Source organism: Anguilla rostrata, chromosome 1, assembly GCF_018555375.3.
Source record: "Anguilla rostrata isolate EN2019 chromosome 1, ASM1855537v3, whole genome shotgun sequence".
NCBI lineage: Eukaryota > Metazoa > Chordata > Actinopteri > Anguilliformes > Anguillidae > Anguilla > Anguilla rostrata.
In genome coordinates, this window is record NC_057933.1 from 26,753,286 (window position 1) to 26,771,579 (window position 18,294).

Genomic DNA, 18,294 nt, shown 5'->3' on the forward strand with positions numbered 1-18,294 from the left:
TCCGAAAGCAAGGACAGTCCGCCACTGTTTTAAAGGTACAGTAGATTTTAGTAGAGCTATCTAACGATCCGATAATTTTATTGCGATCAATACAGGTGTTTAATCAAAGCATCCAGTTTATTCTGTAAATTTCACACTAATTTTACTGGCTCTTGGGACTGACAAAGTGGCATTTTAGCCGCTGAACAAAGTATGTGTCGTCAGTATGAGTGGTTTAGCGCATAAGATACGTACCCGGCCTATTTCTTAAATAATAAAGATGCATGTTTTTACATATTTGATAAGTGGTTCAACCAATGAGTGCTTTAAAATGGCAACAGAATTTCACTTATTGTAATTTGCAGTAGAGCAATAAGTAACAGAGGTTGCTGAGCAGGGTATCTTGTTAAGTATTTGAACTGAATGGATGGTCTCAATGTTTTGAATTCTTATGCATAAGGCTCCCATCACAGAACCAAGAAGAAGAAAAAAAAAAGAGTTCTGTGGCGTGCACAGACATGAGTGGGAGGAAGACACTTAACGTGAAAGTTGAGTGTTTTCCCCCCCTATGTGTGTACTGTACGTGTATACAGGCACTTTGTACGATGGCAGAATTAAGCAACAAACCCCACCCTCACTCAGTATTATAAAAAGTACATTCTGTTGTGAGCAATGATGATGACAACAAGGGACATAAGCAGAAGAATTGTAAGCTGCTGCAAATAGTAACTAGACACTGGACTCTTGGAACTGGCTTACATAAAAAGACATACATTTACAATTTGTTAGTCTATCAAATGTGATGACATTCAGATATTTATGCATGACATTTGAACTTGTTTTCGTGTTCATACTATTCATTTCGAGTGAAAATTGTCACAAAATTACATTGGATGAATCTCTTTTTGTCAGCTTTGAATGGAAAACCATTGTTGCCCTCTTGAGGGAAAAATATCCACTGAGCTGTAATTCCATATGCCAGCTGGTAGGTTTTCCCTGTTTATTAAACCTTTTTGTGCAAGCAAAGGCTGTTTAGATCAGTGTTTCTAAACCCTGGTCCTGGGGACCCACTACCCTCCATGTTTTATATGTCTCCCTGCTCCAACACACCTGATTCAAATGAATGGGTCGTCATCAAGCTCTGCAGAAGCCTGATAACGACCCATTCATTTGAATCAGGTGTGTTGGAGCAGGGAGACATCTAAAACAAGCAGGGCAGTGGGTCTCCAGGACCAGGGTTGAGAAACACTGGTGTAGATAAGACCAGATGAAAGCATGCTTAAGTCTCAAGCCAGGGTCATGTAACGCTGAAACGAATGGGATATACCACACTCCACCCCAAGCGTGCACCTATCATATCCCCACTTAAGTCACCCAAGCCAGGATGCAAACCGGGTAATAAAATGCTGACTAAAGTGCATGGTCATTTTAGTTAAGTGTGTCTATCTCAAGCTAGGATCAGGCCCAAAGTGTTGTCCTCTGACTCATGCCTTTTCAAGCCCAACTTGCCCTTTGGTAAGAACTGGTGTTGACATCACCACACTCCCTTGGAGAACACATGCTCAGTTGTGCTTTCTGAAATCAACAACAGGTGCCATGAGTGTTAGAAAGGGGAAATAGAATATAGACAGGATAGCATTCATTTAATTAAAAATACAATAATCCTGTTGTGTAATTTTTAAATGACCTTGTTGCTAAACAATATGGTGAATTTTGCAAAACTGACTCACCTATTTTCATGGGCTTTTGCAAAAAGTTTTCAGTTTCTTACCATGATCCCCATGTCATATTATTCACCAAATATGAATGGGAGCCCTAAGGATTATTCTTAAGCAACTGACATATTTGGGTCTATGCATTTAGATCAGTTTGTGTATTGGCACAAGAACAATAATATTCCACCTGTATGCCAACTTGCAAGTTATTCCTCAGCAGCTGACATTTGTTAATAAAAATGTATTTTTAAAGGGGCGTGGTAAAAAGGGAAAACACGTAGGAACACCTTGTTGAAAGGTTTTTTTGGCTTGGCATTACTCATGGAAGTGGAGTAGTCACCACATACTGATAATCAGTAAATTACCAAGGAATAAAGAAAAATTAGAACCTCAAATTTGATACATTTTCATTATGCATTTATAAAAAAAAGTTTTATTTTTTAAAGATTTTAGTTTTAACTTTATAGCTGTAATAAGCAAACAGGTTGTTTACAGAACATTAGCCTTTGAAAGATGCAAAGCACTGCATACATTTGTTTCCATAAGAGGCCTGTTCTAAAAAAAAATATTGTAGTCATGTGACTAATAAAGATGCTTATCTTTAGAAGTGACTTTGCAGTCGCCTCCTTAGACTTACACCAAACAAGAAAATTCACTTAGAATATTTGAAAACTTCCAGCGATTTATTGGTTTTCCGTGAGCTGAACCAGAGGTCCAACCTGATGCCACAAAACTGGACAGAAAGGAGTACTGTGGAAAACACCCAAACATTTCGGGCGTACACAATTTTTAAGCTCATCTCTCCTACGTGCCTCGGTCAGTGGAGTGCCAAACCAACGTCTTGGAGAAAGACTGGGTCTAAACTGGGGTTTGGGAAAAAGAAAAGGCCACTGCTCATTGAGACGTTAAAATACAAGCTTGTTAAAAAAGTGTTTAAGCATTTTTCTTTACCATTGATAATATTTTCAAGAAATACTTTGCACTGACACCACTCAACGGAACACAGGCTTGTTTGCATTAAAACCTTTGTTTCTTCCAAATGCACTTAATTGAGGTCTTCCTTTTTTCCTTGATATACATCTTTGGGACATACTCAGTATACTGGAAAGTGAATTGTTTGCAAGAGATGTAGCCAACTGTCTCCCAGTACTATCGAGCTATGGTACCAGTGGACTGTTGGGTGCTGCAGTCTCATCCCCCCCATTACAAAGTCTCCCTCCCTCCCGCTGTCCTGTGCCAGTTCATTTTTTTCCAAAGTTCAGTCAGAGTTGCATTGCATGTTACGTGAAGCTGATCATTTTGTATCTGTCCAAATGCTTGGGTGTGGCCAGGTCTGTCCAATCGCTCCCTCCTCCTCCCCTCTGTCGGCCAATTGTTTTGCAGGCTGCTAGTCGTCGGTCTTGGCCTCCATCTCCTCTGCGTCGTCATCCCCGTCCACCTCGGCGTTCTCGCGCTCCAGTCGTTCCAGCTGCCGAGCGAGCTCTGTCTCGTCTGTGTCCGTCACCACCTTAGGCTGGGGTGGGGGCAGGGCAACAGGGAAAAACACTGAGCCAAATACAGATCAAGCAACGCAAAGCCCGAAACTCACGTTGATCCAAGGACTTGATCAACTCTTGATCACGACCCCTCCCTCCCATGTCGCCTGCCCAGAACCTCACCTCCATCTGAATGTTGAAAACACCCCTCTTCTCCTCAATCTTTTCCTTGATGGCAGCCATGGCTTGGTTGAGCACAGAAAGGCCCTCTGTACGCTCCAGGGTGGTGGTAGTCATTACGTAGCGTGGTGGTGCAATTAGGTTGATCTACAACATGATAGGATACTACTTTATCCCTTTGAGGCAATTTCTTAGAGAAAATCAGCAATACACATAATACTGTTTAACAGTTCACATATTAACACACAGATAACAGACATAAAATGAGAAGAGATATAGGGTCAAAAAAAACTGCTGGGAGAAATATAGCAGGATTAAGTTAACAGTAGTAACACACACAATATGAATTAATGGCCCGATACACAAGGAGGTGCAAGCTCAACAGGTGAACTGCAGATGCCTGACTGACCAACAGGGATTGCTGGTGCACAATGAAAGTCATCCCAGCTGACTGAAACCCTCCTTCCCTGGGCGATGATCGCACCAAATGCGCATCACCCTATAGACCTGCCAGCCACATTCGGCACCAACATGGTTCAGATTCCACACCAGACTGAGGGGCCCACATGTACAGGAATGCTGCCTTAACAGGTTGAGCCACCCAGCAGCCCAATTTCTGTAATGTATTACCATTTCATAATTATATTTTTAAAATAATGAATGTTTGTTGAGGGACCAGGCTTCCTGGCCTTCACTGACCTTGATGGGCATGGCCTCAGTGGAACAGCTCAGGCCTGCTCGCAAGGCATCCTTCACGGCATCGATTCCCTCATACCCATAGCAAGCCACCTCAATGTCTGAGGGGGAGAAGGGAACAAGGAAGAGCGTTCAAAAAGTTAAGAAAGAATCGATGCTACTTCAAGTACCATTCCATACATCATGCGAAACCCATATATAGACAAAGCAATGCTATGTATTTACTGTAGGGGTTAATGGGAGATGTAGTGCAGTAGCGCAGCTCTAGACTTCCAGTGCTCTCCTGCTAAAGATGTCCATCTCTGCTTTTATCGATAGCCAATTCAAACACAACCAATCATTGAATCTGGAACAGTACCTCTTGAGAATACCGAATTGACATATAGGTACAGTGTCGTTTGTATCCATTACTTAAGTGTAATGCCATTGATGTTTGTCGGACATTCTAAACCCTTTCCAGATTTTCCCTAAATGTGGATTTGAGGCACTAATTTTCAGTCTGGGTGACAAAATTTTTGATCATTCATATTGGCCAGAAATTATTGATGAATGACAATCAAGTCGAACTCATAAAATTGTTTCAGACATCACATTCTACATTTAAAAAAAATGTATTTCCATCTCATATAAATGCCACCTCATGAGGTCAATTCAATTTTTTAAACAATAGACAGCTTCAGTTGAAACCCACGAATATGAACATGACAGGAATTGATTCAACTGCTTCAACAAATTTTGTGGCTGACTGTACACTGTAGAAGTAAGATCACATTTCTCAAATTAATGTTGGCTACTAGCAATAGTAAGCCATCTAGCTCACTGGTTAATGTGCACGTTAATCTGCCCAGCTGAAGAGCTCGACTCACACGTTCCCTATGGTTTGCACTTGACTCACCAAAAAGTTGCAGTGAAGGTTTTCAAAGTTTCTCATTCATACCTACACATATAATCTACTGATGTTTAACTTCAAGCAATCTGTAATACGTGAGACAGCAAGGTGCAGAAAGTGCACGGTGAAGTGGAGGGTGTTCCCACCTGCTCGGATTTTGACTGCCTGCGGGGTAAGCCGTCTGTTGATGTTGTCGATGAGGACGTTCCTCTCCTCCTCTGTGAGGTCCAGCCCGTCCAGGATGGATGGGTCCCTGCGGACAAGTATGACGGGTTGGTGAACTAGGATCACTTCATTATAGGATACAATTTCAGAAACAGAAATAATTTAACAGAAAACATTGCACTGTAGTGCAATAAATATTATTTCCGTACAGCACGGGGGGGGGGCAATATTGGTTCTACAAAACTGTAGGTTATACTGGTTTTTGTTTACACTTTAAATTAAATTGGCAACCAAATTATATTCACAAAACCACGTGAGTCAGGTTAAACAACCGAATACTTATTAAGTTATTTTAAATGATCAATTAATTTCTGAGTTAAGGATGTGTCAAAAGCAGCAGTTCTGAATGAAATAATTACATTATGGGACAGTCACAGCACTTACGATACGGCCTGCTTGAAGACGTCATAGGCTCCATATCCAGGCCGCTTGTACTTCTCATCAAACACCCAGGCGGTGCGCTGGAACAGGCTCTCCAGCTGCTCATCCTTACTATACTCCAGAACCTCTGCCACATGTCGGAGGATACTGTAAACCTGTTACAGGCACGCAGGGTCAGAGCTAGGAACATCCATGCCTCAGCTGAGACTCAGTGTAGTGTTATGATACAGATATTTTAGCACTAAGCTCTTTTATGAACCATCTGGGCACATTGTTGGTTTCAAAAAATTAAAAGCAATTTATTTTTTATTTTTATAAAGACAAACAAACCTATATGGTTCACAACCTCATCACAGCTCTATCACACTAAACTTGGAGATATTGGGGCTTTGCTTACAGTTTTAGATTTGGTGAATTTGTCTTCACACTTAATGGCCTCTTCAGGCGAAACTCTTCTCTTTGATAAATCAATGTATCCTAAAAAGGAAGCACACAAAGGAGAGGTATAAAAATAACAAAACAAGCATGTGGGTAAACCAAACATGCAGGTACAGAAACAAAACCGTCCATAGCAGCACAAGGCATCTCACCCTTCTCCTTGTCAACTCTGATGACAACAACGCACTCGTTGCGCCCGATTCGGATGAGTTTGTTGATTGAGCGGATACGTCGACGTGACAATTCGCTCAAAAGGATCATGCCTTCGATATTATTGTATTCGAGGAGGCTGACATAGGCGCCCATCTCTGCTATGGACCGCACGTTCACCATCACGACGTCCTCCACCTCAGGGAATTTGTGCTGGTAGAATCTACAACTGAGTCCCGGCATCCTACACCGGCATCACAGAAACAGGCAAAGAACAGGACCATGAAGAGTTCAGAGTGACACATGTACATACATTTAAATGGGTGAATAGACACCTAACCCAGTTTCAGATAGATAATATTTTAATAACTTATCGAAAATGACATCATTTTTGTCAATTTACATTATCTTTGTTACAAGTAACAGTCACTGAGCTGCAGAGTTTTATTCAATAGCATTTGACTGCTTAAAAAAATGTCTAACGAGTCCATTCAGTGACTGAATGATTTACAGGTAACTGGCCAACAGATAGCAACTACACTTCACAGCATGGTTCATTGAGACTGCCGCAAAACGTTACCACAAGAGTTCATGCTCGTACTTTCATTCCAAATGTATCCGATGTTATAGCTAAGGATTAGAAAATATTGTACGAATCTCCTTGAGCTAAATAACGTTACGTACAGGACAATCAGGTAGCTAGCTAATTCCAAGTATACTATTCGCATGTAATTACTGCTCTACAACTGCCCCCGTTAGCTAACTTAGAAATAAATAAAAGAGAAATTGGGGGACAGTGGCAATTAATACTGCCAATAACTAAACTACAATCCGTTAGCTACACTTGCTTATGGGATTGTCACCCATCTGAGCCAACATGACGCTTTAGCCACAATAGCTGGAAACTGACTGGTGTGGCAGCTAACTAGCTCGCTAAATTTGGTAACTAGCACGCGAGTAACTTTGTGGGTCAGACTGATTATCTGGCTGACTTGTCACTAAGCCACATCAACCTCATGTCAGGCTTTGTGAAGAAAGCATGCTTCCCCACAGTTCCTGTCGCCTATTTATCGCTGGTTTGTATAGCGGCAGCGCCTGACAAGCTAGCTGGCGAACGAGCCAGCAGGCTGCCATTCATTTCTTTTCAATCCAGACGGGAAGCTAGCAAGCCAACTTACTCGAGCAGGAAACTCACCTTTACTCTAGATTGTAATAGGCAGATCTAAATCCAATATCCAAAATGTAGAAATACACGCCTTCAAATGATTTTATTCTCGTGTTTAATAAACTGGAAACGAAATAGCTCCCTTCGCTAGGTTCGCCCGCACACGAAATAGGCCCGAGTTTCTCAGCAGTCAATTTCATCAGCATGCACGGCCGCCGAGGTAAATGTGACCCGGAACAGGAAATAAAGTAGTCCATGCGAAAGGTGACAAGATTCTGAAAACGAACCAGATACTTCACTTTGCAAATTCGTTCTGTATCGGAGGACATTATGTATTTGTATTTTAATAATTTGTGGAAAGGGTATGATATATACGCACAGATAGTATCAATTCTCTTTATTATAAAAGTATATCCACAAAGTAATGTGCACATTTGGGATATGATGATGCTAAGACACATTTCCAGATTAACTGGTCACAAAAAGAACAATGCAGCTTAGTTCTGGTTTGACACCCAAAATGGAAATATCACGGTCTGTTTTTATCTTTTTATTTTTTATTTTTACCATAATTTGGGTCCACAATTTGGGAGAGTTGTTGGGACAAATCACAGTTGTTGGCCTGTCCCTTTATTGCAACATCATCTGTCAGTTCAGGAGGTTGTGTGATACAACACATCATCTGAATTTAGTGAAGTTTGACTATTTCTTCTATCCCTGTAATCTGTGATTTGTATTCACAAACTTTATATCATGACCCACCTGGAGTAAATATGTGAAACACATGAACTGCGGCTCACTTCTTATTAAAGTGAACCGTGGCTCACTTTTTGCTTCTTATTAGTCCTAGACATGTTGAAAAGGAATTTTAATATTTTATTGTACACTTCCTTGTAGATGGCTTAATTTGATGAGTGTGAATGTCTATGGAAGGGGAGTACAGTATTGGCCTATGTTTCCATATGAGTAAAGCATATGGTAAAATTCAACAGTTGCTTCTTTCCTATCATGCAATACACTGGTTGACCTTATTTCTCACTTTGTGCAATGAGAAATTAGGTAACCTGCTAAAATGGTGTCTCTTCCCCTTCATTTATGAATGGATTTAAGAAAATACAAGTGTTACACATGACTTCAATTAACAGCAGGCAATCGTCTAGATATAATTTGGGCCAAGAGGCATAACACTGCACTACATAATTGCCTCAACAATTGCCCCTCTGCCCTGGTGTGAGCAAGCCACATTATCTCCAATGTAGAGGGAACGTGCACCTGTCATAAGAAGACATCTCAATATATGACCAATGGCCCTCATTCATGAAACGTGTACAATCACATTTGATCTTATACTGCATATAAGAATGTTTCCAAGAACATTTCAGAATTCATCATTTTTTACTTACCTGTATTTGTTTCATTATGCAAATCACTTTAACAGAATTGCACATAAAATTTACAAACAGTCAGCATTCATTAACTCATGCACCTGCGATATGCACAAAAACAAAAAAGGTGTGCACATGTGCTGTAAATCTCATATAGTTTTTTTCATAGGAACATTTTTAAGAACAAAAGTAAGAATAATTTAAGGAAAGTTCTGTGAATGAGGCCCAATGTCTTTGACAAAAAGGGTTTTGTGGCAACAATTAGTAGCCTCAATTTAGATGGCGACATCTAGTGGAAGCTACACACGTTTATTGAAGGGTGTCTACAAGTGTTTTATTTAGTAGCCAACCTGTTTTTATATCATTGCCAGCCAAGGCGCCAGCAGTCATAAACTATACTCTTCAAAATATAACATGGCCATAAACTATATTTTGCAACAAATTACAGGGAAGCACATTTGTAGAAAGGTTCTTTATCAGCGTGTTAGCTAACCGGTAACTAGCGAATCATCCAAATCTTAAGCGTGCAGAACAACTGTCAAAGAGCTACCTCGCTAACGACACTGTTTTCGTGAACAAAGGAGAAATATTTTTCAGTTAACAGCTAGCTACAGTTTGGTTAATGCGCCGTTAGGCGTGGAGAAGTGAAAAATGAACATTCCAACTTTCACGCATGTCGACTACCACATCAGGTTCGCCCTTTCACCTTTCACCCTTAATATTCTCAGTCACGTGACGCCTCAGCTGACTGGCTCAGGATCACTGGAATTTGTTGAATGACATCTACTTGCGAGTTAGCTATTTACCTTTCATGGTTATAGGCTAGAGTATCCGTGATATATTGAAAACGTATAGCTAGCTATCCTACAGATCTAACAAGAGGAATAGACCACGTTGTTCAACTGAAACTACAGGATGTCAGGCAAAGACAGGATCGAAGTGTTCCCCTCTCGAATGTGAGTAACCTGCTAGTTGGTTAGCACGCTAACTGATCGGCCAATTTAGCTTCTATGTTTTCGTTGTCGAAGTTAATCTGTAAATTATTATTTTAGTACTAATGGCAAGCGACCAAATACTTGCTTGGTGGACGCAGTAGTCTATGCCATCGTTTGAGGAGGGATATAATTAGTGGTCGACAATCTACTCGTAAATAGATAGGCTAACAACACATTTCGATTGCATGTAAATAACCTTTCTGGACTGTAAATAACTACTTAGCTAATTAATTACTTGGATTTTTTGCTGTGAATTCCGAGCAACATTTACACTGTCAACTGACTGGATGATTGAACTGATGTACTGCATATTTTGTTACCAAATTTGTTTTCTATCACTACTTGGTAAAATGTAAGTTTTAAGGAACAGGAAGGAACAAACCCACAGTCATATGAGGAACAATCAAAGTTTCCAGTGAAGATGGAATTACTGCACCATTTGAAAGACAAGACTAAATCAAATGCAGTAATAATCAGCAAATTGCACATTCCACGTGTCGCACTGTCGTACGCGAATAGCAGGCAGTGATTATGTCTGTTTGACTGTTTTAAGGCATTGCGAGCTAACAGTTCTTTTTCAACGACCATGATATAATATCCTTCCTAGGGCTCAGACCATTATGAAGGCACGTTTGAAAGGTGCACAAACGGGCCGGAACCTGCTCAAAAAGAAAGCGGACGCGCTGTCTATGCGCTTCCGACAGATACTGCGAAAGATCATAGAGGTAAATGATACTGAGAAGTGGCAATCATGCATGTGATATGTTGCTTATCGAGTCACATCGTATAGAATCAAGGAACCACCAACTGTCTATCATAAGGCCAAAATCCACTTGGAGTAAATGCAAATGCACTCCTTATTAAAAGGAAATCCTAGATGTGTTGAAATATGGAATTTCAATATTTTAATATACACCAAAAACCTACATGTAGACATTCTTGTAGACAGTTCAGTTTGATGAGTGTGAATGTCTATGGAAAGGGGCCATAACATTAGCCTGTGTTTCCATGTAGGCTATAATGTGTATGTCCTGTGTCTCACTGACCTCTCCGGTTAGGAACCACTGGTGTACAGCAGTCAAAACGCATTGACCTCAAACATAGGTAGTTAGATGGTTCATAGAGCTGTTGTGCTTAGTTTAGCCTCCAAACCTGCTCATCACCCACCCTCAGAACATTTGAGTATCCTTGTGTGTGTTGTTCAGACCAAGACTCTGATGGGGGAGGTGATGAGGGAGGCTGCATTTTCCCTAGCTGAAGCAAAGTTTGCTGCTGGAGATTTCAGGTGAGGCTGATTAGAGAACAAATTCACATAATAATGACAATAACCACCATTATGATGATGATGATGATGAGTATAATAATAATAATAATAATAATAATAATAATAATAATCATCATCATCATCATCATCTGCTTAGTAGATGCCCTTATCTAGAGTGAGTTCCTTTCTTATTTTTGTTATATTTGTTATTCATTTCTGTGGCTGGGTCTCATCCAGCACTGCAGTCCCTGCAAAATATTTTAGCAGACTGGTGTTGCCCAGGTGTGGAATGGCATTTTTTCCTCTCTTCCCAGTACCACAGTGATCCAGAATGTGAATAAAGCTCAGGTGAAAGTCCGGGCAAAGAAGGACAACGTGGCAGGTGATGCTCTCTGGCGGACTGTTTATCTTGGGTTCTGCATAGCTGGCCAGAAGCTGCAGCATTGACCAGTTTAAATATGATTTTGTTCTCTTCTTTAGGTGTCACCCTGCCAATTTTTGAACACTATCAAGAGGGAGGGGACAGTAAGTGTCTGTCAAACTTGGAACCAATCGTGTTTCAAGAGTTACAGAGTCACAAAAACGGAGAACTCATTTTCTTTCCCTTTAAGATAAGAAAATAGATTTTTTTACAAAGGGATATTAAAATGAACATTTCTTTACATTCATAAATTTCATTTATTTAACTTACTATAGTTAAGGTTTAAAAATATATCATAGGAATCTAAAACCTTTCTTCCTCTCAGGCTATGAGCTGACTGGTCTGGCCAGAGGGGGAGAGCAGCTGGCCAAACTGAAGAGGAATTATGCCAAGGCAGTGGAGCTGCTGGTGGAGTTAGCCTCCTTGCAGGTAGGGGGAGCCACTTTTTCCTCCCGCTTGGTGGCATTGCCAAAAACAAAGTGCAATAGGTACTTGTGTTTTTGCATCTAATATTCATATGTATCACTTATGTGTAGTATTTTTTTATGTGCATGCAGTGCAAAATACTTGGGCTGCATTGAACTTCCATCAGGTTTTTTTTAAGTGTAAAGTTTTGTTCTCAGTATTTTCTTGGGACAGAAGTATACCTGATGTTTTTGTAGTTCTGTTATGTGCAAGTTATTTTATTCTGTAATTCAAGCTGTATTTTGCTATAACTTTATTCAGCCCAGATTATTTTGAGAGCGTTTTGTAATACGATAAATACATTTTTGTAACGTGTTTGTCTCGCAAGTGACCATCCAGGTTTACAGTGGCCACACAGCTTCCTTCCTCACTGAAACCCTCCTGTGTTTCAGACCTCGTTTGTAACGCTGGATGAGGCCATCAAGATCACCAACCGCCGCGTGAACGCCATCGAACACGGTGAGAGTTTGGTCCTGGACCGCTGTATCGGGGTGGGGGGGGGGGAGGTGACCGTTGTTTGGTTTCTTTTTTCTTTTCACTGCAAGGGTACTAACTGGTCAGTTAATCTGAGATTCCAGTGTTTGTTCTGTCATAAAGAAGCCTTTACTGCAGATTCGTTCTCTTTGGTGTTGCCTGAATTGAGACTGGAAAGAAGATGGGATTTGTACTTTCGTTTGTCTATCTAAAGTTGGAAAGATAACATCATCTCATAGGAAAGGTTTAGTATTGAGGGGCATGAGGATTATTGGGGGAGGGGGGTTGGCTTGGCTGGGGGTGTCAGCAAAGTTATTACGCGTCAAACAGCTGAGTACATCTCTTCAAATCTTAAGGGCAAGTATTTGATGTTTTTTTTTCCCCCTACCATTTTCCTCCCAGTTTGGAATGGGCAGTCATATCTTAGCTGTGCTAATTGTTGCAACTAGCGCTGTCCATTCGGGAAGAGCGCAGACAAGCATGCGCCGTCCTCGGAGACGCATGTTGCGGAGCCGTGGCTTCTTTTAAGAAGCTGTAGCCCACAAGCTAAGCCCGCGCAGACATGATTTGGCTTGTGGGAGCACAGCGCGGGCGCCTGGTCGTTCAGCAGCGGTCGCTGGTGAGCGCTGAGTCAAGGTCGCGCGGTTGACTTAGTCGCTGCCTCCCTGGGCGGGGCCTCGTGCGGCTGCCCTGTGGGGCCGCTAGGCCACAGTCGGTGCTGACTCAATACGGCCTCCCACATGCTGGAACAGCGCCTTAACAGGATGAGCTCCCGAGCAGCCCCAGAGATGGTCTTAAACATCATCAGCAGTTTAGGGTTAAGCCAGTCTTTACATCTCTCACATGCCCCAGAATACAAAATAGGGGTAGCTGATAGGACAGATGGAGCTAGTTTTTTTAGCTTCTTTTTGGAAATGTTCCCTTCATTAGATGGTCTTTTCACTCGTCTTTCACTTCACTATGTCTGAACAGTGATCATCCCTCGTATTGAGCGTACCCTGGCCTATATAATCTCTGAGCTGGATGAGAGGGAGAGAGAGGAGTTCTACAGGTGAGTCTATTCTGCTGCCCTGCCGTCATGTTTATGATGTGAACATTTGTTCAATAAAGTTCAATTCAAAATTCACTCCCAAGATACTGTAGACCAACCAGATATATAGCTTTAATCTCAATATTCTTAATTGTGAAAGTTCTCCTGTTGAAGCTGAAACAGGTTGATGTATAAAAGGATTTATAAAGGGATGTGGATGAATGTTGTCCTTTTGCTGAAGTCTTGATGAATATTAGTAAACTAACATGGCAGGGGGATTTCAGGTTACAAACAAGGAACATCTTGCATTTAGGAAGTTCTTAACTTCCTACCTGCAGGTGGCAGGAGCTAACCATCTGGTTGGTCTATGAAAGTCTACAATCACTTATACAAAACTGACAACACATTTCAAATCAAAGCGCTTTAAAACTATTGTGACATCATATCCATTTACAGATCAGAGTTTAAATATCTGGTCACATCTTTTAGACCCAGGTCTGCTGAACTATTCACTACAAATTATGTGATAAATTGGGGGACATTTTGGGCTCAAGTGCCCTGCCTCCAGCACACGTAGCTCAATTTTGAATGTACATACATAGCTTGTAATCAAAACATGCCAATATAGCCGAAAACAGCATTTTTAGGTAGTTCTGGACCACTTGAACACGATTGTAATTCGCGGCCATGTATTACTCCTGGTTGCACGTCAGCTGATCATGCTAGCAGTTGCTTGGCAATAGGGAGGTGAAGCAGAAATCCCACTGAACAGCATTTCCGACATACTGCCACATGCAATGCTAGCGCATTTCATCATAGACTGCAACAGCGACAACTTCATGCAAGCACATGAAGCATTGAATCGTTCTGCAACCACAAAATTACAAGGCTCCTCATCATCAGCAAACGATCGATATGCAGCTTTTCATAACTTTTTAAAAGGGCCCGTATTAAGAGGTAACAGTCAGATTTGTGTACCAAATACAACAACAAGGATGACGTTACCCATCCTCGGCTGGCCAGTCTCTTGGGACGTACCAAAACAGTCGGGCCCATGGGGTTTTTTCTCATCCTGCTTTAGATTGGTTGCAGGTTGTCTTCAATAGGGTACCAATGACCAATGAGTTAATTTGAGAAATCATGAGTGCCATTTTTCAATTGCAGTTAAATCAGGGTTTTAAACATCAATACAAGCACCCCTGCCTGTGGCATGAGAACGGTCCAGTTGAGGAAATTTCATCGATCTGAAAAGGGAGGCATTATGGGAGACTGTGTTTTAGGCTATATTGGCGATCTGAAAACATGAAATGGGGCATTTAAAAATTGAAAATATTGAAACAAAAATTGAACATATAGCAATATATTTAAACCCTGAAACACATACTTTGAACCCAGAATTAAACGCTACCTAGTTTTCTTATTTTTTAGCTTTCGTCCCTCTATTAGGGAGGAGTACACCTTCCACTTCACCTTCCAATGGCTCATAGCCTCATCTTCGTGAACACAGTTGACACAGTTTACAAACAAACACATAAACTAGGGGAAAGACAAAGACATTTCCCCTAGATTATCACATGATTTGTGGTGAGTAGCTCAGCAGACCTGGGTCTAAAAAATGTCAACTGTGTGTTTAACATTGAAGAACCTATGCTCTTGTCTTAATCTTTATCTTAATCTTGCGGTCAGGCTGAAGAAGATCCAGGAGAAAAAGAAAGAGTCAAAGAAGAGGATGGAGCTGGAAATTGCCGCACGCTTGGCCAAACTAGGCCCCATTGCCGAACCCGTCAACCTGCTGGCAGAGGAAGCCGACGAGGACATGCTGTTTGAGTGACAGGTCCATGGGCGGGGCCTGCCCCTTCTCTTATTTATTATAAGCCTCTGAGACCATTTTGTCTTTGGAACTAAAATTGTGCTTTTTTTTGTTCTTGGTTAATTTGTCCTGTGCTTTGTTGTCATTTTTTTTGTTCGCCTCAGATGAACACTTGTGTTGATGAATGAGTATTTTACTTGATTTTCTTTATCGCACAAACCTGTCTGTGTTGCTGGTTCATTGCAGTGTTCAGAGACCAAATAAAAGATGGTTAAGGATTCATGTGGTAAAAAAAACTAGGAAATGTGGAAAGGGAGGGAAAAGGAATTGCGGTGGTGATTCAGAGCACTCTTTAGAGGTTGGTCACAAAGTTCATGAAGACCAACTCACTTCACTGACTGCTAATGCACACCAGATTAGTTAAAATATAGCTGCATACTAACAATAACTACAGACGACCAGACAGAACTGTGGAACTACAGTTCCCACTGGGAGTGTCCCTGATACAAAAAGGAATATGTTAAAAGAAATTGTAGCTTAAAAATTGTAAATTTTACTGAAAATATGTTAGTAGCAATTAGCTATAATGGCTAGGTGTACAAGATTTGTCACTGATTTATTCAGGTGTACAACGGCCTGGCATGCGTCTCCTTTGCAGCCTTATTGTAATTGGCCCAGTCCAATCTCTCTTGTAAAATGTGCCGGCTTGCTTTTCATCTCAGTATAATGTTTTGCCAAGTAAACCGTGGGTTGCCATTGGATTTTATGGCGCTCGGCTAGCAGTAGTAAGTGTGATTGATTGTGTTGCTTTCAGTGCATTTGGGCCTCACTGTTAAGTCATATATTCACATACTGTTCTGTGACCAAGCATGGGCAAAAACATGTCCTCTCTCTACCATTGTGAAAACCAAGAACGCGTTCTCAATCGCTCTGTTCTCCCTCCCCCGTCCCAGATGGGGTGTTCAAACATTCAATTTGCTGCCCTATGACCACCCTGTAGCTAAGGACCTCCACCTCAAAATGGCCAACATTTCACATCTTTATTCAAGTAGCTGCAATGCATTGGCTATTTAACACACTGGTACATAAAAGTATGTGTAAATCTTCCCATTATAAATATATGGTTCTGTACAAGACATAGGTACTTAGGCAATATAAGTGTTTAATTATAGCGATCGCAATATTACCCAGGAACTGTAAATCGATGTCTGTTTAGAGTCTTAAATTATGTCATTAAAGAAATGTTAAAATACAACTTAAGAGTACAGCTTATTTTCTCATTTGCTGAAGAACTGGGCTCCCAAAAAACCTACCCTGGTCTAAGAAACCCTCTGGTGTTAGACTAGCACTACAGTGCAAAACCTGAAGCATGTCCAATTCCAGAACACTCGTGAATGCAAATAAACTTATGTGAACCACCCCACCGATTGGCATGTTGTAATTTTTCATTCACCACTATCCCCATAAAACCAGAGGCAATACCCGTCTCACCTGGATGATGTCACATGCGATGGAAAGACACAGAGCAAAGCCTGGCATGGAAGAATAGCTTCATTTTTTTTTTTTTAATAAAAATTTTGGGCTCCAACCTGGGGTTATACATATCCAATTCCCACCCCAATTTGAAATGTCCAATTGCCTGCAACCACAGCTGCGTTCTTTTATATCTACTGTGCAAGTCTGTCTAGCACTGATCTGCAGAGGTGATATGCAAAATTTAGAAGGTTCTAGAATGCCTTTGCTATGACCTCATCATGTTAGAGTGGACACTGGCCACAGCATGACTTTAATGGCAGGAGAGGTGAAGGGCCATAATCTAATGCAAGAGACCGGAGGTTCAAAACACAGTGCTTGCTGTACCACAGGATCTTTATGGACAGAAAGATGCTTTTCAAATTATAGAAAACTAATGGAAAAAATAATGTAACAAGGTAGTTGACCAGACCCCTGAACATGCTGCTGCACTAGCAATCTGGAAATAGTCTTGGGAGCTTGTCAGCTTGTTTCATGAATAATGAAGGTGTTGAGCTCTTAAGCCTAATTTATACTTTGCCACACAACCTTTTCGACAAGTGTCATATGATAAAAATGAAAGTCGCACAACGTTTTGCATTTGTACTTCAGAAAAAAACTGGGGAGGGTTCCGTTGTCTCTATGGTAATGAGATGCCAAACTTCTGATGTTTACATCTGTGAAATTATTGAGAAATGGGATAGATAAATTCTCTCGACACAAAAACGTTTTCAATGTACAAAAATGCCAAGGTACTCACGCATACAAAGCACTTTAACCATTAATTAAAACTTGCAAAATCTAGGCCTGCCATTAAAAGTATTGATATCAAAATGAGTTACAACAACAAAAATATTTGCAATCTTAGCTCACACAATTTAAACAACCTCTATTCCAAAGCAATGTTCCTTAATTTATTTCATGTAACTTGGCCCTGTGTCTTTCCATCTTACCATGTCAACAGAGTGCCACAAAAATATGGGTCAATGGAGGACAGTTGTATCAAGGTGAACTGAATCTAAAAAAACGTCAAATCTAGAAAACCTGTCAATTTTCTGCTGAACTATCTGGATGGATAGACAGTATTCTGGGTAAGTGGAAACATGGGTGAACGGCCCCTTTTAAGTGGCTTTCCTTGTCGGATTGTGACCCTCAATCAAACCCCTGTGCTCAAACAAACCCAGCCTGGTGTAAAGGAGTCGATAGATATATACACACGCACCCACGTTCTCCGAAACACGCACACACACACACACGTACATAAACACACATAAATATTGCAACGTATTCACAAACCACTGCGTGTGTACGTACATGTAGTCAACACACCCACACAAATAAAACCAAAAAAAAAAAAGAAAGAAATTTGTTAAGCCCTTTTAAGGTTATTAATATAACGAACAAGAAGGAGAGCTGGGGCAACACATTTGGTCCAGCAAATCTCTGCGACGCCAACGTTAAAAAGCGAGGCGAAAAGAGCGCTCCATTTAAATTACAGGAGGGTGCCCGAGATTCCACTTCACAACACAGTTCGGCCACGGCGAAGGACCTTGGGCTCCGGACGAACGGGGATGTTGTACGCTCACAGTGGTTGGCGGTGACCCTGCGCTGCTGATTCGTCTCTTCCGTTTCAAACAATACTGCT

General features: G+C 41.1%; 2 protein-coding genes across 2 annotated transcripts; one reads left to right on the forward strand and one right to left on the reverse strand.

Moving 5' to 3' along the window:
• Positions 1–2,356: 2,356 nt before the first annotated feature.
• eif2s1a (eukaryotic translation initiation factor 2, subunit 1 alpha a) lies at positions 2,357–7,527 on the reverse strand. Its single transcript, XM_064332427.1, has 8 exons — positions 7,324–7,527; positions 6,131–6,372; positions 5,938–6,017; positions 5,544–5,695; positions 5,081–5,187; positions 4,049–4,146; positions 3,353–3,496; positions 2,357–3,207 (listed from the first exon to the last, which is right to left on the reverse strand). Exons 2-8 carry the CDS (start codon positions 6,369–6,371, stop codon positions 3,082–3,084), a joined length of 948 nt encoding a protein of 315 aa, XP_064188497.1. The 5' UTR covers position 6,372; positions 7,324–7,527; the 3' UTR covers positions 2,357–3,081.
• Positions 7,528–9,404: 1,877 nt separating this feature from the next.
• On the forward strand, positions 9,405–16,392 carry atp6v1d (ATPase H+ transporting V1 subunit D). Its single transcript, XM_064332452.1, has 9 exons — positions 9,405–9,634; positions 10,281–10,398; positions 10,879–10,958; positions 11,252–11,319; positions 11,418–11,462; positions 11,684–11,787; positions 12,216–12,282; positions 13,270–13,348; positions 15,014–16,392. The coding sequence occupies exons 1-9, from the start codon at positions 9,594–9,596 to the stop codon at positions 15,156–15,158; spliced, it is 747 nt and encodes a 248-aa protein (XP_064188522.1). The 5' UTR covers positions 9,405–9,593; the 3' UTR covers positions 15,159–16,392.
• Positions 16,393–18,294: the final 1,902 nt, after the last annotated feature.

What these genes read in the sequence shown, in the direction of transcription:
- atp6v1d (XM_064332452.1), top strand. Translation starts at nt 9,594, where the DNA reads ATGTCAGGCAAAGACAGGATCGAAGTGTTCCCCTCTCGAAT. An exon ending in TACTGCGAAAGATCATAGAG is followed by an intron (nt 10,399 to 10,878) that starts GTAAATGATACT and finishes TGTGTTGTTCAG; the next exon opens with ACCAAGACTCTGATGGGGGA. An exon ending in GAGAGAGAGGAGTTCTACAG is followed by an intron (nt 13,349 to 15,013) that starts GTGAGTCTATTC and finishes TCTTGCGGTCAG; the next exon opens with GCTGAAGAAGATCCAGGAGA.
- eif2s1a (XM_064332427.1), bottom strand. Translation starts at nt 6,371, where the DNA reads ATGCCGGGACTCAGTTGTAGATTCTACCAGCACAAATTCCCTGAGGTG. An exon ending in CAGAGTTGACAAGGAGAAGG is followed by an intron (nt 6,018 to 6,130) that starts GTGAGATGCCTT and finishes CTTCCTTTTTAG; the next exon opens with GATACATTGATTTATCAAAG. An exon ending in TTTTCAACATTCAGATGGAG is followed by an intron (nt 3,208 to 3,352) that starts GTGAGGTTCTGG and finishes CCCCCACCCCAG; the next exon opens with CCTAAGGTGGTGACGGACAC.